This window comes from Passer montanus, unplaced genomic scaffold (genome assembly GCF_014805655.1).
Source record: "Passer montanus isolate IOZ18808 unplaced genomic scaffold, ASM1480565v1 scaffold27, whole genome shotgun sequence".
Classification (NCBI taxonomy): Eukaryota; Metazoa; Chordata; class Aves; order Passeriformes; family Passeridae; genus Passer; species Passer montanus.
In genome coordinates, this window is record NW_024367372.1 from 9,610,930 (window position 1) to 9,634,650 (window position 23,721).

General features: G+C 42.0%; 1 protein-coding gene across 4 annotated transcripts in view; it reads left to right on the forward strand.

Moving 5' to 3' along the window:
* The window catches only part of ITPK1 (inositol-tetrakisphosphate 1-kinase), a 141,977-nt gene that overhangs the window by 110,818 nt on the left and 7,438 nt on the right, over window positions 1-23,721 (forward strand). For all 4 annotated transcript variants that reach the window (XM_039712532.1, XM_039712530.1, XM_039712531.1 and 1 more), the window contains exons 6-10: window positions 10,375-10,473; window positions 12,370-12,410; window positions 15,860-16,025; window positions 17,572-17,639; window positions 19,040-19,202. In XM_039712532.1, the coding sequence (XP_039568466.1) occupies window positions 10,375-10,473; window positions 12,370-12,410; window positions 15,860-16,025; window positions 17,572-17,639; window positions 19,040-19,202 (537 nt within the window). The remainder of the gene's footprint in view (window positions 1-10,374; window positions 10,474-12,369; window positions 12,411-15,859; window positions 16,026-17,571; window positions 17,640-19,039; window positions 19,203-23,721) is intronic.

Below are 23,721 nucleotides of genomic sequence, written 5' to 3' on the forward strand. Positions count from 1 at the left end.
CAAGTGACCTCAAGCCCTCCTCATACAACTTCTCCTCAAGGCCCTTCACTGTGCTCATTGCCCTCCTTTGGACACTCTCTAATAGCTTAATATTTACAGGACTGTCTGAAACTTTAGCAACAGAAACTAATCCAATGTAAACAACGTGGTGTGTGTGCATTCCTTTGCTATAGTTATACTAACATAATTAGAACAGAAAAATATACACTAACAAAGCTTTCCCATGTAGATAGGTCTTTTTCTTTCTGATGTTTAAAATACTCATAGCTTGTTTGTCTCAGCAGCTATTTTTTCTCATTGATTTGGAGTGGGCTCAATCCACCTCACTTGGGAAAAATCATCAAATTGTATCAGTCTCTGTAGTAGGCAGCAGCCTTGGATGGTGTGCCCTACTCCAGTTAAAGCATTGCAAACAAGTGCAGAGCAGAATCCTTTAAGGCCAGATCCAGTGTTTCAGTTACATTTTTCCAAAGTGCAGCACGATTGTCTATATGATCTTCAGCTGAAAGTACAAAATGTTCTGAATAAAAAGCCTGTTCATTTGAGTTTCTTCCTTCCATGGCACAAAGTGCAAGCTCTGAATGGTGAGCAGTGTAGAAGTCCCACATGCATTAGAGAAGTTTGCTAATCTATGCAAGGACAGTATAAGGGCAGGGAATTAGCTTCTTGTTTCCCATGTTACATACAAACTTGGGACCATGATCATTTGCTTGTGTTGTTGAATTGGTAGTTAAGTCTCTGCTTAGGTATCTACAAACAGTTGTTTCCACTGTTGTTATTGAAATGCCAGTTGTTACATTTCACCCATGGCATGGGAAGAAGTGCATTGCAGTTATTGCAGTTGTGTAGTTGTGCTTTGAGTGGCTGCTTTACATAAAGGAACTCAAATGAAATCAGTGGTCACCAATTCTCTGGCAAATGTTTGGCCCCAAAGCACAGAGATGGCCTCCCAACACAGGTGACAGGAGGTACCTAGGCACAGGGCTGGCTGTCAGCCCTGCTCAGGTGCAGTGACAGCAATGTGCCTCTCCCGTTATTCAGTGTTATCCCAAGATCTTGCTGTGTTTTCTGGATCTATTTGTAAACTCTTGCACTGACTTTGTGTTCACATACATGTGGGCTGGTAAAGTAATAAAAAGCAGGTATTTATTCACATTTCCTCTGTCATCACTGTTATGGTTTGGAACAGGAGCCAAAGGCTGTGTTCCTTTCAGGCTCAAGCTGGGGCACAGGTGCTGCAGGAATCTTGCTATACTATGGGGGCTTGAACTAAGCATTGAATGACACTGTCAGAGCCCCTTCCAGTGTGTCCCTGGGATACCTCTGCCTTGGAGGGAATTTTGTCATTATTTTACACTCCTTGTGGGCTGCTGGTTTGCCTCTGACACAGCATGTGTAGATTGGAAGTGGTGTTTGCTGAAAGCCTGGGACATTCATTGTGTACTATCTTCCAGGATTTATCTTCCAAAAGCTCATTAAACTGATCTGGTTAAGGGCCATCAACCCTCTTAGATTAGAGTTATAAAGAGCTTCAGTGGACTCTGCTTATCTGGGTACTCTAATATCTTCAAATGAACTCCATTACAGACAAGAAAAAGCTGCCTACCTCATGTCTGCCATCATGGCCCCTGCCATGAATGCATTTTCTATTTTATTAGACAATGTACTCTGTGTAGTATAAAGAAAGACTGATTCTTCAACTGAGAGGAACTAACTGGTTAAAGTGAGTAGACTTACATACAAATAAATTTAGTAAGGAGTTCAGCATTGGGTCTTCACAGTTTACCTTAGATTCCTGGGAATGATGAGCATCTGATGAGCATTATATGGAGCAAGCTGGTGCTCTCTCTGCCATAATTTCTCTTGTGAATCAGGTGTGTGCAGGGAAGTGCACACCACTGTCTGTTCCTATCCACCACCTAGGCCAGGGGGATGCAAACCAACATCCCAACAGCTCCTGTCCTGGAGCTGTGTATTTGTAAGTAGAAATTCAGCTTGGAAATTGTTTTGTACTAGTCTAAAAAATGTCTTATCTCAGTATTTGGGAGAGGAAACATTAAAAATCCTGCATTTGGCCATTATATACCCTCTGTGTTTCATGGGAAAAGGTTGTATTTGGACACTGGCACTTGGTTCTGAGATTCCTTTATCATTCTACACAATAGGGTTGTCTGTGTCAGTAACAATACTAAAATTGGGCACATTTGCCACTTGAAAACTGCAATGCTTTGAATACAAGTATAATTCTTGTATTCAGAATACATAGGTAAGCATATGAAACAGCAGATACACATTATTGTTCAGAGACAGTTGAGGTGGTTTTAATCAGGGTTCAGGTATTCACACTGAATCTGACATTTGCATTTTAATGTAGAGCAGACATGCAGAGTATATTTTGCATAGTCTGTCTTCTTGAAATGCCTTTGGGGTTTTGCAGATACTAGTACATTCAATGCCGGTGTTCTGAGCAGAACATTATTGGGGTAAAAATGCAGAAAAGACTTCTTTTCATTTGCCAAATAATCCCTTTCATTTCTTACCTTGATGAGGAAATTGCTTTCATTATTTCTGTAACATTGGAAACACTCCTGCCTGTAAAATGAGTCCCCAAATTTTGGTAAAGGTTCAATGCTATAGGGAATACATGTTACTGTTTCAACAAAAACTGCTCTAGCAGGTTTTTTCTAGTCTTCTTCATTACTTATAAAAGAGTTTTGTCTAACACTCTTATCTACAAAGAGCCTAAGAAGCACCAGAAGTTTTATGTCCTTCTCCTGGACAGATAGTTCATTTGCCTCTTTTTTCTGTGGTGAGGTGTGCTTGGTTTTTTAAATTCAACTGCAAAGCTTCTTGTTCCTTGCATTTGCAAGGTGGTGGGTAACCCCTTTTACCTGCTGAAAAATGAGACTGTTTGATGATGAACACCCATCTCCCAGCCTTTACTCCTGAACGAGAATAATTTTTCACCACTTAAATTGTTACATGGTCGTGAGCACACTTTATCAGGCTGAGTCAATGACTGTGTTTCACCACAGGTCTATTTTAACTGGAGGCACGTCTGTAGCTGTGCTCCTCTGCTGTTGGGTGCCTGTGAGGCTCCGTCAGCACAAGTGAGCAGAATGCTTTTCTGCAAAACCTGCCTCTTTCAGCCTGAGCACCCACAGGATGATGTAAATTCCTTCCTCGGGAATCAGAAAGATTCTGCTCATTAAGGAAAGTGGGCATAAGATGAAAGTCTAGAGCTAAAAAGTAAAGGAGGATCTGATACAGACCGTAGCTTTGTGAAATGGTTGTCTCTGAGGAAGAGTTCATCTGGGAGAAGTCCATCAGACTGGCTTTACTATGACCTTTGCCTTTATTTCTCCTTTATGGTTTATACTTTCGCTTGAGTCTGTGCTGATTTCATCATGTTCAAACCCCATAATTAGCACTCCTAAATTGCATGGAAATGACAAGTTATTGTGAATTTTGGGAATTTTTTTGAATAGTTTCATATTTACATTCAGTTGTGAGATTTCCTCACTCGCTGCCCAGATGCTTCAAAATCACTACTTTTTAAAAAACCAAGACTGTTGCTTTGCAGATGTTCCATTTAACATAGATATTCAGTGTGCAGTTCTTGTATGTCAAGCTAGGTTAAGCTTGAAATTGTGCCCTCAAAGCTGAGACTGCTCTGCCCTCTTGTGTCTTCGGATTGTGTTGCCAAATGCTCCCCAGATACAGCTACTTTACCCTTAGAACTGGAATTTTCCCCTCAGAAACTTAAAGAGTGAGATGCAAACACATGGGTATTCATATATGCATTGGTTTTTTCAGTGATGAGTATAGATCAACATATGTTTGAACTAAATCTGTTCTGGCAATATTCCTCATGCACATGCGTTTCTGAGGGGAAGAAAAAACAACTTGAGAGTATCTTTAATACAGCATGAAAGTGCTGAAATAAACCTGTTAAAGCCGTGGGGTTTATGAATAAAGCTTTTAGGTTTATGAAGCTTCAACTGAAAAATTATCTACTAGAGGGAGGAATGCAGAAGGGGTTCTTCCAGTTCAGAGGGACTGGGCTGCTGCGAAGTTGGGGTTGGCTTCGCTTGACTGACTCCTTGATGTAGCAACTTCTGACCTTAACAGAAGTTACAGTCCAAAGCTTTAAGTGTACAGTCAATAAAGGGATTCAAAGGGCAAAACATTCTGTCATGTAGTGGTTTACAATACCTTTGAGATAAGATTTGGCTGCATGTTTAAAAAAATTATGCCAGCTTCTCTGTGTGGTTGGGTTTTTTGGTTGAAAATGAACTCAGTAGGCAGGGGTGAGCTGGAAATTCAGATTTCCTCCCCTTATTGTATTAGGAGGAAAAGACATTGCCCTGGCTGTGTATCCTCTCTATTCCCACAGGAGCAGAGTGCCACAAGCTGATGGAAGCTACAGTGAAGCACACTTTACTGAAAATATATTTATTTTTAAAGAGCCTTAAATGTTTTCAAATCACAGTGTAAACTATTCTATTAAAGAGTGGTTTTTTTCAACAAAGTAGGAAGTTTAGAGTTTGTTCCCATCTGCTGTTAATCTTGGTGATAGTTTAAGGCTTAACATTTGCTCCATGAGTGTTAGATGATGAGCCAGTCCTGATTTTGACATGGATGGTTTTGTGCTTTTCTTAAGGGTGTTAAGCACCCTTAGCACTTTTCAAAGCAGCTTTGTCATTTTTCTGCGTACTGCATTGTGTGATGGTCTTTTCAGGAATAATACTGACAACCTTTCCAGGCACAGAGAACAACTCAGGCACAAGCTGTGCTCCTTTTGGAATTGGAAAGCAGAATTACAGGATCTAGGTGTGCCAAGTCTGTTGCACACCTGGGGGACTCCAGGCCTCCTCTTGTGCTCCTTCAACAAACTGCATCTTCCTTTCACCTGTTTCAAAAATTCACTGTACCAGCTTATTTTACCTTTCCCTGTCTCCAGCACACCCCTCATTTGGTGTATCTTTTACCTTCTGTGAGTAAACAAAGAAGGCACTGCTAATGATGTATTGAGCCTGGGCAAAAGATATGATATTCATCAGTAAACTTTGGTTTATGTTTTTTCCAGTAACACTCTCAGGATTTTGGTTGATGATGCTCAGACTGAAGCTTCTAACAGGTAGTTTGTTCAGCTACTGTAATGACCCCAGTAGCATCAAAAAGTTTTTTTTTCCTGGAATTCCTTTAGCTAGCTCCATAAAACCCTGCCTGGCCAAAGGGAGGTGAAGCCTTCTCCCCACTTCAGAAATGGAAGTTCAGAGTTCGACTGTGTTTGTTGACTGCTTTGTGGTTTTGTGGAAAGAGCTTGGTAGTGCTGAGAATAAATACTCCTTTTTTCAGCCTGTCTGCTGCACTTCCTAATCCCTAGGCTATGGAAGGAAGGTGAATTATGAGGTAGGGAAACATGTTAGACAGTAAATCTGAAGTTTAATAGGCAGTGGCTTTCTCATTGTATTTCTTTTCCAGACATAGGTTTTGAGCTATTCTCTCACATGTCCATAAATTCTCTTTAAACTCTTTTTCTGAAGACAAGGAATTATAGTTTGTTGATCTATGAATGCAGGGCATTAGATCTGTAATCTATTATTTGTTTTCTTACCTGTCCAAAATCATAAGGACCAGAGAAATTATGGTTTATTTTTTCCCCACAATCATCCACAGCTGCCCACTATGTTGGTACTTCTCAAACTTTTATAGTACAAGGTATTTACCCTTATCAGAAACAATCCCAAGACTGTCTTGTACAGCCCTGTCAGAGTGGTTTCCATTTATTTTTAAGATTTGGTTCAACTGGGAACAGCCATGTATTACTCTTATTTTTCCTCTATCCATTTTGCCTGGCTACTGAATGGGAGTGTGTGTTGAGTGTTTGGCCTCTTGTGCCTTCTCTTGGGGGTTTGGGTATCCTGTGACTGTTTGGCAGGCTGTCTGCAGGCCACCAGGGTGCCATGAGTATAGAAGCATTACTCAGCATCTCTTACTTAAGCAAGTCCTGAGCACAAAGAATTCCACCAATTCTCACTGCCAGAAAGTGCTTTTCCCCAGCCAGTTTTTAGTCTGCATCTTCCCCATCTTCACATCCCATTGCTCCTGTCACTATTGTTGGACTTCATCTGGCATAATCCCCTCCTGGCACTGACACCCTGGTTTGAGTGCTCTTTCACCTCTCTGTTGTTGGTTAGCTGTGTTACTTATCCTGTAAACTGGCCCTCATCAGACAAGCCCTCAGAACAATGTTGTTGCTCCATGGGAATGGAACAGCACTCTGGCAAAGCTCACCCCACAGCAGGGTGTGCCAGAGCTGACTGCCCTGCTGCTGTGATTGCTGCCTGTCACCTGTCACCTGTGACCTGTTAGTGCCAGCTTCCTTGCTGTCCTCAGGTGTCCCACTGCAAACACTCCCCCTGTGCTTGCCATGAACGTGATCCCTCCAGCCATGAGCTCCATTCAGAGGTGATAGAGGGATACAGTGTAGGAGGCACTGAAAGAACAGAAATAATGGTTGAAAAATGAACAGCCTAGATAAGAGATGGGGATGGGAGTGAGAAAAAAATACAGAAAGTAAGAAAGAGGAGAGAGAGAGGGAGAGAACTCCCTCTGAGATCAAATAATCTTGAAGAAAAGGGAGAATATCTGAAGGCCAATACGGGAAACAGATACCACAAAGTTTGTGCTAAGGCATGCAATAAAAATGAGGACAAAGATGGGGGAGGAACAGAGTGACAGGATTTTGACTTTTAAATTTAATTATAATATGTTGTTTTTAACAACAAAAGTGCTACAGATACTTTTGGTACTTGTCTGAAGTGAAAGCTGAGCACTCTAATCTGAAGAATCTTTCCTTGTTGCTGTTAAGTTGGCACTTCTGGACCTGACAAGGTTCACCTGGTGTCATGGCCATATTTCAAAGGTAGGACTCTCAGAGACAACCAGGTGCTTAGAAAATAAAGAAATACCAATCTCTAAATGTGCATTATAGCAGTGTACAGAATCTTAATTCACAGCAGTCTGTAGACTTATGGACAGGCTTTTCCTGCTGATATCTTTGGTCCAGCACAGGCTGCATGAAGGAGGATAGGGTTAATAATTGTGGTCATCTGCTTATTGTGTGATGCAGTGTATGCTCCCAAAGGGAGGGAAGACGTGCCTGATTTTTAGTTTTAGATCCAAAGTGAAAAGATCAGAAACTGCATATGTAATAATCTCTTGGGAATTAAGGTGGAAGATGAGGCAGAGTTTTTCCAAACTTGATGTTTTAGAAGAAGACTCTTCCACTCAGCAGCATAGCATAGAGTTGAGTACTGATGGTAGAAAAGCAACAGCATCAGCTCCGTGCACAGGTTCTGGGTTGCATCAGGTCTGTGTCCTGACAGAGTCACTTCTGCTAGGGCTGTATGGCCAGTGCAGCTGCACAGGAGGGGTGACATGGCTGTGGCCTCATGCTCTAGTAGTTCTCAGACTGCTTTTATTACAGTGCTTTGTTCACCTGGGCTCTCAGGTGCAAATGAGAATAGTGCTTGGTTTTAGACTGGAGGGTTAGGCTGGAACACCAATACAAAGGCGCAGCAGTGGAGCCAGAATCATGATGCCCTTCTCGTCTCTAGACTGTTATGTTTACTTGTTTGTATAGACTTACTGTTGTTCTTTTTGGCAATGGTTTCCCACGGTGTCTTGTCACTGCTGGTTTGCAAAGAAGTGGTGACAGTGCCAAGAGTCCAGCTCCTGACCACAGCTAGTAAGTCCACACTAAAGCAGCTTACTCAGCAGGAGGGGAGGGAAGGTTCAGTGTACCACTGGGGGTCATTTGCACTATGTGGGTCGCATGGTGTAGTTCCAAGCTGATGTAAATCAGTATGGAATTGACTCTCAGCCATTGAGTGAGGTCTGTCCTGGACCTCAGTGCAGAGAAGGTGTGCAGAGACTGCTGTCACTCTGATAGCGGGAGCTGGGTGATGAGAGAAAACTTTAACATGTGTTTGCCACCCTGGGAAGGAGAAGAGGATGATTGTTGGAGGACTTTTTATTTTAACCTGCAGCTATCTTTAGAATTTCAGTGTGTGCAGTTAAACTCAGAGCAGCAGTTTTTTAGCTGTAGGCTGAAAAATCTTGTGTTGAGTGAGGATTTATTTGTCCTCAGGTCTGGCTGTGAATTAATGGTCTGTTTTAGAGATTTCAGTGGGCTAGAATTGCCCTCTTGATAGAGAAAATGCCATTACTATGCAAACTCAGCAGGAGCACTTTGAGATGCTAAGAGTCTTCTTTGCTACTTTTTGTTGATCCAGGTGGTTCTTTCTAAGTACAAAGTCAAAGAAATTACTGTTTGTCCCTTCCTTCATCTCCCCATGCAAGTGTCATGTAGTCAACAGGAGCACTGAATCCTCCCTGTCTCCCTTTCCTGTTTGCATGAGAGAGAAACAGAGGGAAGCAAGATGGAACCATACGTTCCTCTGCATCTGCACTCTGAAGGCAAAGTTATTTGTGAGCCTTAAGCATGTGGGTGGGAGAGCTGCCAAGCCAAAGTTGTTCCCAAGTATCTGTAAACTAAATCTTATTCCCTAAATTCATCCAACTAAGGAACTTTCACTCTGGCAAAGGTTTGTAAATATTACAGTACCTGTCACTTTTGGATGCTGCTTTCTGTTTTCATAGCAGCAAATTGAAAGCTTTGAAATCTGGGATGTTTTGTTTAGTTTTGTAGAGGTTGACCTCAAAGCATCAATCTTTCTGCTCCTTTTAGAATCTATGAAAATAGCCTTTTCTCAGAAAACTTCTTGTAGTGACAACACTGCTAATGAACAGAGTTCTCAGATATTCCAAAAGTTTGGGGATGTATTGAGATAGGCGTGCCAAAATATAGAATTTTGCATCTCTATTACTTTCAGTGATCCAGTTTTATTTACATATATATTTACAATGAAGTGAAAAGTATTAATCTAAACAATGTTTATAAAGTGATTTCTGAATGCATGTCTGTCTCAAGAGTTATGTTTAGCTTTGCTGGGGTTTTAGTTCACGTGTATTTTTCAGTTTCTTCACCATCTGCACACCATGGCCTCCACTCATTTCAATTCAGCCATGCTTTGCTTATTTTCAAGACAAGTTGCTGGTTTATATAAACCTGTGACTTGAATTTGCCAAATGCAGTTGCTCCCACGATTTGTGCTTGTCTCCAGTTGCTTCTTGGAGGAAGGTGTCATCCTTTTTCTCTTGAAATAAGTCTGAAAAGCGAGTCTTGGCAGACCCGTTCTGAATTGTGTTCAGTACTGTGCAGCTAACTCAAGTTATAACTCATTTGTGGCTCCAAAGTTTACCTGGCCACAGCTCAAAGTTTTTAAAGGCTGTGCTTACTGAGGAGGTAATTTAAATAGTAATTCATACCTGTGTGATGTCCTTGATTTGACTTAGTCAATGTTGTCAACGTGCCGACAGCTTGTCTGAAACCCTGGGACGCTGCTGACCTGTCTCAGAGCTATGGCTGAAGCCATGGTTCTCTGTACACTTCAGATTGCAACCCAGCCCTCTTAAGCGATTTATGTGCAAGTCCTATGAGTCTTACAGTGGTTTCTGCCTTTCCTGCTGCATTCCCAGGGGAATCCCAGTTCTCCTACACTGAACAGAAAGTGCATCCTAGAGCAAGTCAACTTACCGAGTCACTAAGAGGGATGGTTTTTGACTCCAGCCTTCCCACAACCCCATGTAAACAAGCACATCACTGGCAGAAACACTCTGGAGCAGACCTGCTCCATTAAATTTTTCCATGGTTCCCATGATTCTTCTCTTTACCCAGAACTTGCTGAGCACTCTTGACATGGTGCTGTCTCAGCAGTGCTCTGGTTGGCTTTGCCAGACCAAATGAACACTGCTTTCAGGGCAGAGCCATCCCAGAGAACAGCAGAACGATCTGGACCTTGTCTGAAGTAAATACACACTGGAATCTGACACCTGAGGAGCCCTACAGGAGATATGGCTTTGTGAGACTGTCTATTCTAGTCACATTTGCAGATCATTCTGGTTTTTATAAAATGCTTAGAAAATTATGTTTGAAGGCATGAAAAGATCCTAGTTGCTTTTCACCTCACTGGCTAAGTCTTGAGTAGTGTTCCTAACCAGGTGATCATTTTTGCTGCCTGTGAAAATACTAGCTTTATATTGCCATTTAGATTGCATGAAAATTGAGCCTTTCATCTTCTGAAATGTTTCCAGAAACCCAAATTCAGGCCTGGCTTACAGTCCTTTTGGGTGCTTTAATATAAGCTGACTATTAAGAAGCAGTTAGTATGGAGAGAGCTGGTAATGATGCAGCTGAGGAGCTAAACCCCTCATCTTCATTTGAGTCTTTTTATTTTCTTGCAGATGAGAGGATCTGTTCACCACCCTTTATGGAGCTGACAAGTGCCTGTGGAGAAGATACCTTGAAGCTTATAGAGAAGAATGGACTGGCATTCCCATTCAGTATGTACATGAGCTTTTCTTTGGTGCTTCTAGTAGGTTCTAAATACTGCACATGCACCCCCCACCAAAACATAGCCAACATTGTAGGAGTTTGGGTTTCACTGCCAAAAGTGTCAAGGATATTAAAACTTTCCTGAAACAAATGCTCTGAGGCAGTCTGCTTGGAATGTGGAACAAACCCCCTCCCTATCGGCTTTTACTTTGCCTTTTATTGATGTTCCTTACTTTCAAAACCTCGCTACATTAAACATGCATTCCTGGGAAATGCTAATAGTTCTAACAAACTTAGCCTCTTGCCCTGAACTTGTGCAAGATGTTTCTCCTGCCAGCTGCATTCATTATTTTTCTTCAGAAAATCACTGCCTTGCTGATCATCCTCTTTTTTCACCCACCTCTCCCTTTCCATGGTCCAGGGTACAAGTATAATCTTAGAGAGTAAAAGAAAGAGGGTTAACACAGATAACAGACTCCAAGGGCCCACAGCTCAAACAGCTGCTATGAACTATTTGTGCTTTGTAGCAAGTTTCATTGCAAGGCTTGTGCCTTAAGTGGGTCCTTTATTTGACTCCTTGCAGTATAAAGTGAGCAGGATCGTTAGTTGGTGTTTGTTCCCTTGCTGCTTGCCTCATTTGTAAGGTTCAGAGGTAAAGTCGTGTGGAAAAAGCACGTTTTGCCCTCCCTGCCATCGCTCTCCCAAATGAGGCAGGTCTCCTGAAGATAGGTTGTGAAGCAGTACTTTAAATCCCACTGAGTGGCTTTGCCCTCCTCTTCACATTGTGCCCTCAGTGCAGACTGACCAGTCCTCAGTAGTCAGCAGCATATATTCAGGAGGTCTGAATCAAACCCACTAAATTATGATGGAATTACAAAATAGCACTGAAAATTAATATACCTTAATATTCTGGGAGTGTTTTTTCATTTTCCTGTCTCTATTTTTATTTTTTTCTTAAAAGTAGTCCAGCTCTCCAGAGCACATGTCTGTGAGACATCGTAAACCATTTTGTAGAATTTCAAGTGCCCAAGCTATTTTGGACTCTAGTTCAGGTTATCTCCCTTTCGTAGCTCCCTGTCTTCTTGCCTGGCAATTTGATTCTTCCAACAACCTGCAAAAAAGTCTTGTCCTGTCCAACCCTTCACCACTTGCAAGTTTTCATCTTCTCTCCTTAATACATAAGTAACATCAGCCCTAGTCATTGTATGGGCCCTAGGGTCTTCAGTTCTTCTCTGGCCAGGAGCCTTTTGTTATTTTCCTCTAACTGGCTTTACTCCTCCTCTTAATCAGGGTGGAGATGAGAATCAGGATATACAGAGCAGATAAATGTGAAGGAGAAAGAAAAACTGCCAGGCTTTCTGCCTTTTTCTGTCCTCCTCTATGGCTGCCTGTGAAAAATAAGTTATATCTTAGCTTGGTTCAGCCCATTACATTGCCTTCTCTTCCCTGAAAACAGGGAGGTAAGAAAATAAGTTGGTTTTGACTGTGTCCCAGTTTCTTTGTTTTAAGGACAGTGGTGTTTTGTGGTACATGTAAAGTAGCTCTAGCCTCAGAAAAAAATTACATAGTTGTAAAAATGCTCTCTGAGTAGACAGGATGGCAATCCTCATACCAGTACTAACTTCTCAGCTCATGCTTTGCAACTCTGTCCAGTCCTAATAAAGATCTGTGCTTGCACCTTAGTTACAGGGAGGAACTGAGAGAGCAGAGCGTGGAGCAAGCCAAGTTTTGCAGTGATTGAGGACACTGTTCAAGCAAAGACTGTCACTGGTATCTGTTACAGTCAATGCCTTGGTCTGGTGGACTCCAGTGTTTGCACGTGTGGGTGGAGGGGTGGGAGGATTATAAAGGGTTTGTGTGTTCTGTTTCAGTGGTCAATTGTCTTGTCTTTTTTATTTACCCAGTTTGTAAAACCAGAGTGGCCCATGGAACCAACTCTCATGAGGTGAGTTAAAATTTTTTGCAGTATTATTTACCTGCTTCCAGTCATGTCCTGTCCCCCACTCCCCCTGTGGTGGTTTGGCTGGTGATTTCCAATCCTGTAGTGGGTAGGAAGAGGGCTGTGCCCAAACAACTTTTCTTCCCCACCTCTCCCTCATGTTTAATTGAAGCACTATTTTTTTTTTAAATTTAAATGAATTTAAATATGATTTGAGCCTCCTGTCACACAAACTATTTTTTTAGCAGTTTATACCTTCTATCATATTGTTGCTTCTAGCAGTTTGTAGCCTCCAGTCAGTTTTGTCCAAGAAATATCCTTAAGAGGTCACTAAATAAAGTTTCTGTCCCAGAAAGTTACTTTTCCAGTATGTATGTGGTACAGATGAGATGTGGGTTTGTGCTTCAGATGGAGCAGCTGGCTCCTTTCCCTGAGGGGGAAGGGAGTAGCAAATAGAGATGGTTTCCAGGCAATGTTCAGTTGTAATAACACAGTGGGATCTGTGGGGATAACAGGACTGGTAGAACTTATCTGCCTTCCTGTAAGGCAATTGCAGCTAAAATGGTTGTATATTCCTGGAATGAGTGCATTACCTATGAGATTAGCTTCCTCTAAATTTAAGTGAGTTGAGTACTGTTTTAATTCTTTTCCATTTGTGCTTCCTGCCTTCCTGCTTACTTCAGATCAGTTTTGAGAATCCAGCCTTTGCTGCTGGCTCTCCTAACTCCTGGCTTCCTTTGTTAACAACATGGCCATCAGTCCAGGTTTCCCAGCTGCTCTTGAAACGTGCACTACGGGACATTGCTGCAATGTTTCTGAGAGCTGAAGACCCTCAAGTAAATTGTAAATCTAGTTGAGCAGAATGGCTGTGGCTGAAATCTTGACTGACCAGCACTTCCTTTTAAAAATGCAGTGAGATTTTTCAGGCAGGCTTTACCTTGGCTTATTTCACAAGCCAACAGACAGTCCTGTTAGTTTGTTGGAGCAGCTGCTATAAATTTTTGCTGTCATTCCTGAGAACACTCGGGTACTGAATTGTTAATGAATTTAAGACTCCAATTTTCCTGCTGATTTTTCTGTCAAGAGTTCCTCTGCAACTGCAAAATGAAACACATGAACCTCTCAGTACTTGTCCAGTTAGGCTTGGACTTTATTTCCTTGGTGAATCTTTCTTTGATCTTGTTTCATACAGTGCAGACACCTCTAAGCCTCCTGCCAGAGCAAAAATGAGACTAAAATACAGCCATAGTCTGCACTTTATCACAGGAAATTATGACAAGAGCTTAGGAGGACCCCTGGAAAAAAGCCTAAAGTCTTGCCTAGTACTTTACATAGTAGTAGCAGTAGTCACTTTTGGAGTTGCTGAGTTCTCAGGAGTGATCCAAAACTATATTTGTGATCAGAGTGGAACTGTTTTGGAATTGCTTATGGTCAATAGTTACAAAGGAAGCATAGGATAAATACCTGCTTACAGCACAAGCTGTCTAAAAGATGGAGCATAGGTCTGTTTTATTAATGACTCCTTGTCTGGCTTTGGTAAATCACTTCAGTTTTTGTGGATATATTTCCAATGCAGAGCTGACACTGAAATTAGAGCACCAGAAACCTGCTTTTCTTCATAAGATGGCTGTTAAGAAAGTTCAAATACTGGCTAACAGGGACAGCTGAAAGTTCAGGCTTGAGTTTAAGTTTTGATGCATAAGTTTGGGTTTGGTGTGTGAGTTTACCAGATGAGGCTGACAGACTCCACTTTTCTCATGTGAGTACATGCTGTTGTTAAGCTGGGGTGGGGGCACCCTTTCTGTGGTGTCTCTAGTTCTACATGGCCTCTGCACTAGAAGTGGCCTCAGCAGCTCAGCACTTGACCCCTGGTTTGCCAGCACCATTTGTTAAACCCGAGCAGAAATGATGGCTGGAAGTTGTGCTTCCTGGCTGCCAGTGGGTCAGAACATAACTAACCTTTGGTAAAGCTGCCATGAGACACCTCTTGCCTGAAGGAAATGTATCCAGAATTTTTTCTGAGCATTTGAGCAAACAAGAAGGAAAAGGCAAAGAATCACTATGTTTTGTGAGAGTGAATTCCTTGTGGATATTGTCAATAAAGATTCTTGGTGCAAATGTTTTGTTTTGCCTTCAAAAGAGCTCTGCATTTATAATGAGAAATGCTATTTGGAAATTATGACATCAAGTATTGTACCCACATTACTGCCAGACACAGCACGTCTGTGCTAGATGACAGAAAGCAAGTGCACCCTGCAAGCAAATTCTTGGAGCTCTGTTCATGCATGTTAAAAACCATGAGACATCTCAGTGAACCGGCATAGTGCACCAGCACGGGATTTATAGGGGTTATATGGGCTGTGTGCTGTCCAGGGGGCTGCCAGCACAGAGCTTTGCACAACACAGGCCTCACGTAGCTTCCACTAGGTCAGTGCTGTGCTAAGAAGATAAACTCTGGCTTTCCACTCTTCCAAAATACCTGTTCATCTTATGTTTATTTGTGGGAATCAATTAATAGTGGAAGAGAGCACCATAGGAACAGCACAGTTCTTGCCAGTGATGTTGTAGACACTGTAATGCCAACAGTCCACACAAGAGGAGGAAGAGAGCAATGTTTCTTGCCACCAGTAAGAGACAAATGAGGTGTGATGTTGTTGCTGTGAATCATCTTGATGGATGATTCTGCTGTTGAAGAAATTTCTTGCACAGGTTGTTACCACTCACAAAGTCACTCTGTGTTGTGTAGTAGAGACAGCAAGAATATCAGTTGCAAGTAGGTATTGAATGCACGCATTGACTTGAACATAGAAAATGTTAATCTGCTGAGTTATTGTGCATGTGTACAGTTACTTGATCATTCATAAGGCCCAATAAATGCCTTCCTTTTTGGCATATTTATTCCAGTGCCTTCAAGAGGACTGTCTGTTTAGAGTAATGGGGTGAAACCAAGCAAGAAAATTGATAGGCCAGCATTTGTCAGCAGTAAGAACTACCAGAATCTGAGAAATGTCCTGTGATGGTGTGGGTGATGCCCTGGTGCTTAGTCTGTTGCAACTGGGCTGAACCAAATCGGGCAAATAGAGCTGTGAGGAAGAATTCTTGTAGTTAGTGCACAGAGCTGTTCCTTGTGTTGTTCTCATGATACAGGCTTGTATTCAATACAAACTTTGTTATCTGTGTTGGTCAGATGTTTTATCTTTCTGTTTTACCTGCAGTTGCAGTAGTTTCCCAACTAAAGGCAGCAAATGAAAGTGCAAAGTGCTGTGAAGAAAATGTTGATTGAAAATGAAAGCTTCACTGCCAGTAGTGTTTGCAGAGCTGTGTGTCACTTAAATGGAACACAGTGAAATAGAACAAGATGCAGAAAAGGAGATGTTCCCCTTGTTGCTTGTCAGGTGTGGGTAAGCATGAAATTATTACCAGCCTTTTGCACAATGACATCTGTGTGTTTGCAGATGGCGATCATCTTCAACCAGGAAGGCCTCAAAGCTGTTCGCCCCCCTTGTGTCATTCAGAGCTTCATCAATCACAATGCTGTTCTCTATAAAGTTTTCGTGGTTGGAGAGTCTTACACCGTGGTGAAAAGACCATCTTTAAAGAACTTCTCTGCAGGCATCTCAGGTATGTTGTACTGATTTAAGAGAAAATGTCTGTTCTTGCAGCTTCAGCAGGAAACATCTCTGAAGAAAATATCTGTGAAAAAACTGCTGAAGTGAAGGCAGCTGGTTTGGACATGCCATGTTTCCTCTTCTGTATTATTTCAATAGAAAGGGAGATAACTCACCTGCTCTGGAATATGTACGAATGGCATTCATATAGTAAATATTTATACAATGGTAACCTGAGTCTTACCTGTTAGACCCTGTTTTATGTCATGTGGAAAGGGGGAGAGGGAGAGAAGTTCTCTCCTTTCACAGTAAGTTCATATGTCATTTGTTCCGGAACTTGTTTATAAATGTGCTTTGGAGAGAATTTCCTGAGTTCCATCATTTCAGCACTTCCTCTCCCTATTTTTACCTTGAATATGTGTGTGTTTTAAATTAAAGATCACTTGTGCTCTCCCCTAAATGAGCCTCCCTCTTCATGTGAGACCCAGTGCTGAAAATCTTGGTGGCAAGTGTCCTTTGGTTTGTAGATATCATCTGTGTTGGGGAGAAGAAGAAATGGACTTGTCAGTGAGGATTCTTCCGTATGTCATTAGACAGCCATACTTGAAGAGTTTTGGTTAAAGATTACTTAGATTTCCTTTATGGAAAAAAGCTCCTATCCAGAGGACTGCATTCTGTGTCCCACCAAAAGCATAAAAAAATTAGCAGCACATCGATGGGAGGAAGCATGATCTGATAGCAACTGGACAAATCCAGGAGTTGAGGATGGGATCAAACTAAAGAAGATAAATTAACAAATGCTAGTTTTTTGTCACTTTTCTTAGTGTTTTTGGCTAATCCTAGTATGTCCATGTGTGCTCACCACTGCATTTCTCACACAAATATATATTTTGTAAGTATAGGTGTTAGGATGCTGGTAGAAGTTCTTGTCTGTAGCTGTATGTGCCTGTATTTATATTTAGGTCTGGTCTATGTCCTGTTCAAATTAATTAGATCAGAATTTGTGTTCATATAAACTATTAGGACAGTGGCTTCTGTCACCTGCATTCCAGTGATGCCTCCAAAAGAAGGACAGGTCCTGGCCACAAAATATATTGCTTTCTGCCATGGTCACAGTGTCCTGCCCAGGTTCACAGGGCTCTCTCTCAGTGTAGCCATGGTGCTACTGGCCCACCACCTGCAGTGAGTGCAGCTTCTCTCTTCTGTCACACACCTTCCCCTTGGAACTGTCACTTTGAGTACAGCACATTAGTAAGAACTAACTTAATTATCTGACTGAACTTAGTTAATTTGCTCTGGTGAAGGAAGGAGAACTGATTTCTGTTTACCCAGTGTGTGGTTCTGTTTATCTCTGTCCGAGAACCATGGGTTATCTGTCTGGGGGTCCCTGCCTGTGCAGGCAGCCAAGTGCCAGCAGGCAGGAGAGCCCTGTGCATGGGGTGGATGGTTGAGACCAGGAGAGATTCATGGGGCTGCACTGCCACCTACTGTTCTTTGCACTATTCCTTTGGAAATTAAAATCCGGTATAAAGTTATTTACAACCTGTTTTTAATTGCAGACAGAGAATCAATATTTTTCAACAGCCACAATGTTTCCAAACCAGAGTCCTCATCTGTCTTAACAGCAGTAAGTACACTTGGTCTTTTTCCCTCTAGTGCAGCTGGAAACCTATCTAATCCTTTCTTATGGAAGTGTTAGTAGCTAGTGACTCTCTTTCACAAGCTGTCTGCTTCTGTGTTGCAGGCTGAGGTCTGTTTGGTACCACGAGCCAGCATGACTGTGTCCCCCTCTGGTTTTCCTTACCGAGCTCCGGTGAGGAAGAACTTGTAGCAGGGATGTGCTGCTTCCCAAACTACCCAGAGCTAATCTAGGCAAAGGGAAGAAGGAAATTCTGAATGCAAACACCTGGCTTTTTACTGTCCAGAGAGATTAATAAGCATAAATCATTCTTCTAGGACTCAGTTCTGTGAGGAAAGACAAACAGTGAAAATTAAAGCATAGAATTGTGTTGGCACAAGGCCACAGAGGGCCAGTACTTGTCTGCCATGTGAGCATGGCTGAGCTGTGACCATGGGACCATTTCTGGATGTCCTTCGAGACCAGCAGTGCCAGCACACTGCTCAATTTCATGCTAGCATTACCAGTTCTTTTAATAAGATTTGGATATATGAATCTTAACAAGTTCTTGGGCACTCAGCTACTGAGAAAGTCACTTTACAGCACTGGGTCCTTTCAGTCTCTTGAGTCTTGGGATTCTTCTCTGTTTCACAAGCTCTGCTGAGGGCTAGTTTGTATTTGATTTTGAATTTTGTGTGCAGCACTGGTAGGCATGCTAAATATTAAAACTGTAATTGTGCTAGTCATAAATCCTTTTGTGGTTATGTTGAGGGAGAAGCTATTATTAAAAATTTACTTTCAGACTTAAGAGAGTGTGCTCCTGTGGTTTGCCTACCATCTCACTCATACAAATAGGTATTCCAGTCATGCTTCTGTAGGCACTCATTTTAATAAATACTTACAAAATAATTTGTACATGACAACCCTCATAAAGGGTATGCTCTGCCCTTAAGATATCAGCTGAGTTGTATTGTATAACTCAGATTAAAGTAACAGTAGGAGTCTGTCCTGTCAGCCCTTTAACACAGACCTTAATCTACTGAAATAATAATGATAGCCAGAACTTTTGCAGCACAGGGTTAAATATGCCACCTGTATATGTTTTTTAAGGTGTATATCTAGTACTTAAAAGAATGAGTTTGATTCTCCATTCATTCCTACATTGCTTTGCTTCTATAGCTGCACCAGTATGAAGAGGAAGAACTAGATGCTTTAGAGCAGACGAATTTCCAGTTTAGGAAGGATTTTGAATTATGGAAGTAGTTTCTCTTTGGTATCTTTCTCGGTTTCATGCCACTGGTTCTCTGCAATTAGATTTGGTGGATATGCACCTAGAAACTTCTGAAAATCAATCTTTCCGCTATAAAGGCTGTTTGAGTCCCTTAGTAATGGGTCTTTTTCCATTATAGCTGGATAAAATCGAAGGAGTATTTGAGCGGCCAAATGACGACGTCATCCGGGAAATCTCTAAAGCGCTGCGGCAAGCTCTGGGAGTTTCCCTCTTTGGAATTGATATCATCATTAACAACCAGACTGGGCAGCATGCAGTAATTGATATAAATGCATTCCCAGGTAAGAAAGGCCTTTCCAATCCTGCTTGGTGGAGCAAGTTTTACTGCTGTTGTCTCACATCATTGCTTCCCAGGCTGGGGGTGGGACGGCAGCCACCAGATGGTTCTGAGATCAAGTACAGGTCAGTCTGGGAAGGAAGAACCCTAATCTAGATATAGAACTTGCAGCCGAAGTATCAGCTCTTAGGAGATACGGTCAAATTTTAGTGGCCAATTGTAACATAGCTGTCGTGCCCTTCTGTGCAAAGGGAAACTTAAGAACTGCAGTGTGGAACTGTGTGCTGGGACCTACACTTTATGGGCCTAGTCCTCATTCTGAAATGAACAGAATACTAAATTCTATTTTAGGAAAGCCTTGAAAGACTACTATTTTTTGTTGAGACTCTGGGCCATTAAAAAAAAAAGAGGGGATAGAAGCAACAATCTGTTCCCTTGAAAATTTCTTCCCATGCAAATTGATACCCCACAAAAAGACATTTGTGCACAAAAGCAATACCAGGAATCTGAAAATGATAAAATTGTAGCACAGAAGTTGCTGTAGAGAGTTAGTGTCCTTGCAGGTTCTCATGAGTGTATCCTGGAGTAAATGGAGGGATTAGGGCATGTAGAAATGGGTAAATTTGTCCTCCACTTTTTTTAGTGCAGTATATGTCTTGGAAACAACTAAACAAGCTCCTTGATAATCAGAATTATTAAAAGTAGCTGTGTGAATAAGGGTGAGGCAGTAATGGTCTGTCACTCATGCTAAATTCAGTAGTGTAACCCAGGAAAATAACCCTGCTGTTTTGCAGGGTGTTTTTCTCTCTGAGAATCTCCTCTCATTACCTGAATGGGGGTGTTTGTTTCACAGGACTTACACAGGCTGTTGTGTAATTTCTTTAAACTGTCATTGAAGACTTTAAGTTTTCAATGTTGCTGTGGTGTCTTTACATCTGCAGGTCTTGTCCTGAGCTCCCAGTCTCTTCAGTTTTTCAGATCAGGAAAACTCATTCTTACTGTCCTGTAGTCTTTGTCTGTCTCTACAGTGACTGGCTTCCTCTTAAAACTCAGCTCTGCTATTCTCAGGTCACTTCCCAGCATGGTTCTACCACATGGTGTTATGCAATTTGCAGACCTATGAAAACACTCTTCTGCCCAGGGCAGTGAAACAACCGAAATTGGGTGTTAGATGGAACCATATCAGTTTTATTAATAGGATTTTATTTCAGACATTGGGTCTTGAAGTCAGTGATAGAGGACATTCTTTTGCAATCCTGTATCCTGCATTTTGGTTTGGTGCTTTGTGCTTTCAGATTTGGGTGTTTTTTTCAAGTATTATTTTGGATTTAGTACTTTGCATAGACTGAAATTCTCCTTTTCTTGAAATATTGAAAAGTCCACATTGGGGAACAGCAATGTGGCAAACATATATTTAAACAGGACCAATGTCTTGTTGTCACTTAACTTTGCAGAACTGCTCTGCTGTACTACCCTAAGGCAGTAGTTTTCAATATTCAGCCCAAGTCCTGCCTTTCAGCCTGCACAGTAATTGGTCTTTGAAGGGGCTTTGAGTTAATAGTGTTTTAGTCCTTGCAAGAGACTTGAGAACACAGAGAAGTTTCTTATGCACTGATCTACATTGTGTCTCATGCAGCAGTTTTTTTGATGGTGAACATGGGGATTGTGATGGTAACTACTGGCTTTATCACTGTGGGATAGGCTGAAGTTGGAGAAAAACCAGAGGATAGCAGCAGGGCCCAGACATACAGAAGAAAAGGCAGGGGAGAGAAAAAACTGGTTTCAAATTTGTAAAAGGCAGCAGAACAGAGATGAGCCCTGTTCTCAAGGTCTGCTGAGGTCAGAGAAGAAGCAATGGGGTAAAATGCAACAGAAGAAAAGCAGCACAGGTAACTCTGTTGCTCAAAAGCATGTTCATTGACTGAGCCAGCACCTTGCTAGTGAGAAGTTCAAACTCAGCCCACCTCAAAAGAGTCACCAGTGGGCTGCATCAGCAGTGGGATCTGCTGTTCCTCCCCTGGCTCAGTGCAGTCCCAGGAAGTGCCCTCCTTTGCTCTTCTTCCTCAAATCATCATAGCCTTCAAGAGCTGCAGTAGAGCCAAACTGGAGCTGACCCTCCTGGGCATTATCTCTATACCACTGCTTTGAAAAGGGGAGGGGAAGAGATGCCCTTTAAGGAGTATTCACAGCCTATTTCATGGAACTCAAGCCATGGCTTGGGGCCAAGCCTGACCAAAGCCTTATCCAGCTGCCCAGAGGTTTGCTGCCTTTCTTTCTTGTGTGCTGTCTTCAGTGTTTACTGGGCTTGAAGCTTGTTTGAACCTGCCACTCCATGGATGTCATCTAAGATGAGTTTAATAACAAAATTGAGAGCAGGTGTACCTGTGGGAAGGATGTTGTCTGTTATCTGCTCCATTAGCACCAGCAACTCTTTAAAAAGATTTTAAAGATAAATGTCTGAAAGGCCTATTGTGTGTTTTGTTATGTGGGAAACTACTGGTACTATATTTAGCAGTGGTTGCCAGCTGAGATATTGAGCTGTAGGCACAGTCACATAGCCTGTGGATGTTTGTCTGACCTCAGATAAGTGAGAGAAAAGGTTCCATGTAACCTGCTGTTCTGTGATTGTGGCTGAGCTCACCCAGCCCCAGCAGCTGCAGGCTATCACCATGCAGGTGAACTGCTGGCTCTGGTGAAACTGCCTAGTAGCTGGGAGCATCAAATCTGAATGTGCATTTTGTGTGTGTAAAAACATTGCTGTAAATACAGAATATGGGCTGTCCATTTCTCTCTGACCAAGGGAACATGCAGAAAGGCCAAGTGGGCCTGATCAGGGAGTCTCTGAAAAATCAGGCAGGTGGCATCTGTAATGCTAGCTTAAAAATGGTCGTAGCCATTTCTTGCCTCCACCAAAGCTCACAGAGGTGGGCACTTGTTTTCACATGCATTGCTGGGTGGACATCTTTCCTATCCATGCTCAGCCAGAGGACTCTGGAGACTGTTCTGTGTATAGTGAAATTCAGGCATCTTGCAGACAGGCGTTTCCAAAATTGTTTCAAGTGGGCAGTGTTAGGATAGCACCTGCTGGAGCACGATTCATGCAAGTTATATTTTAGGCATGCAAAAATTATATCCTCCCACTGATTCCCTGTGTAACACGAATCCCAAATTCACTGCCAATAGTTTCTGAAGGTGTAATTCAATCTGCACTTCTTGATTGTGTTATCATTGGAGCACAGCAGTGTCCCACAACTGACTAGTTTGAGGAGTCTACAGGAGCCCTAGGTGAACCAAGTGAGGCAATACCCACAGTTTGCAGCTTTCCCAGGTGTCCTGTGAGCCATGAGTTGAGACAGCTAATTCTTTTCCTCCCTTCCTTCTATTTCCTTGTTACAAGTTTGTAAAGTTTCTTCTGACTGACCGGGCAGAATTACTTGGGCATTTCCACCCAGAGTGCAGAAGGCTGGCACAGACAGAGCCTGCCTGTTACATGCAGCTTTCACTAACATCTGCTGATTTCAGGACAGGATAACTGTCCATCTTATTCCTCTTAAATATTTAAAGCAACTTCTTTGTGAGTTTGCCAGGTGCCCTCCTATAGGGCTAGTTTGTTTTCACTGAGCAGACACAGAACAGACTGGGGTACTATGGATCTCCTTGCTGAATATTAAAGCTGTTACTATGGAGATGGCTTATTCCTGGGGTGTTTGAAGCACTCTGAGTAGATTTGAAGGCTAATCCCATGGCTTTTACATAAGCAAGAAAGCGTAACAAGCACTTCTGTCCAAGGGGTGGAGATCCTGTTCTGACTCCAGGGCCAGCCCTGGGAGTCCTAGTTGACCCCTGCCAATCAGTGCGTTATTGTGTGGGGCACTGGGAAACTTGGTGTTTTGGAATGAGAGATTTGTTTGGTGAATCCCTTCAAGGGCCTCTGAGAAAAGAGAACTGTGAGCTGTTGTCTCACATTGCTGATGTTTTGTGTGACCTGTTAAGTATCTAGGAGAATTGGGACCAAGTGCAATAAAATCCAAAGAAATGTTTCAGCCTAAATAAGAGTTAATTGGTTGATGTATAGCTTATAAATACACCATAAAATCCCCACATCTATTATAGGTGAAATTGTAGTCTTACTTCATGTTTTCCAGGAAGTTGGGGTTTTTATTGCCTAAGGAAGTTGGTCTTTACAGGAGAATAAAAATTAAAATTGAATTAATTATGGATCTGCGGAACTCTTCTGCTCAGTGATAACATCACTAAAAGTGTTCTAAAGTGTGCATTTACTTTGTGGTCTCTGGTTCTGCTCCTGTGCTGCTGTGTGAATGTGTGCTATTCACATAGGTCATTTAAACTGACTTATTGCTTCAGTCTCCTGTATTAATACCAAGTCACTTCCAAAATACTTTTATAGACATTTTAAAACAATCAGCCTATCTCATTAAACAGCACTGAATGTCATATATCACCTCTAAATACTAAGGCAAACTGACAACAATTTTAGGTAATGCAGTAGCAGTTAAGATCCG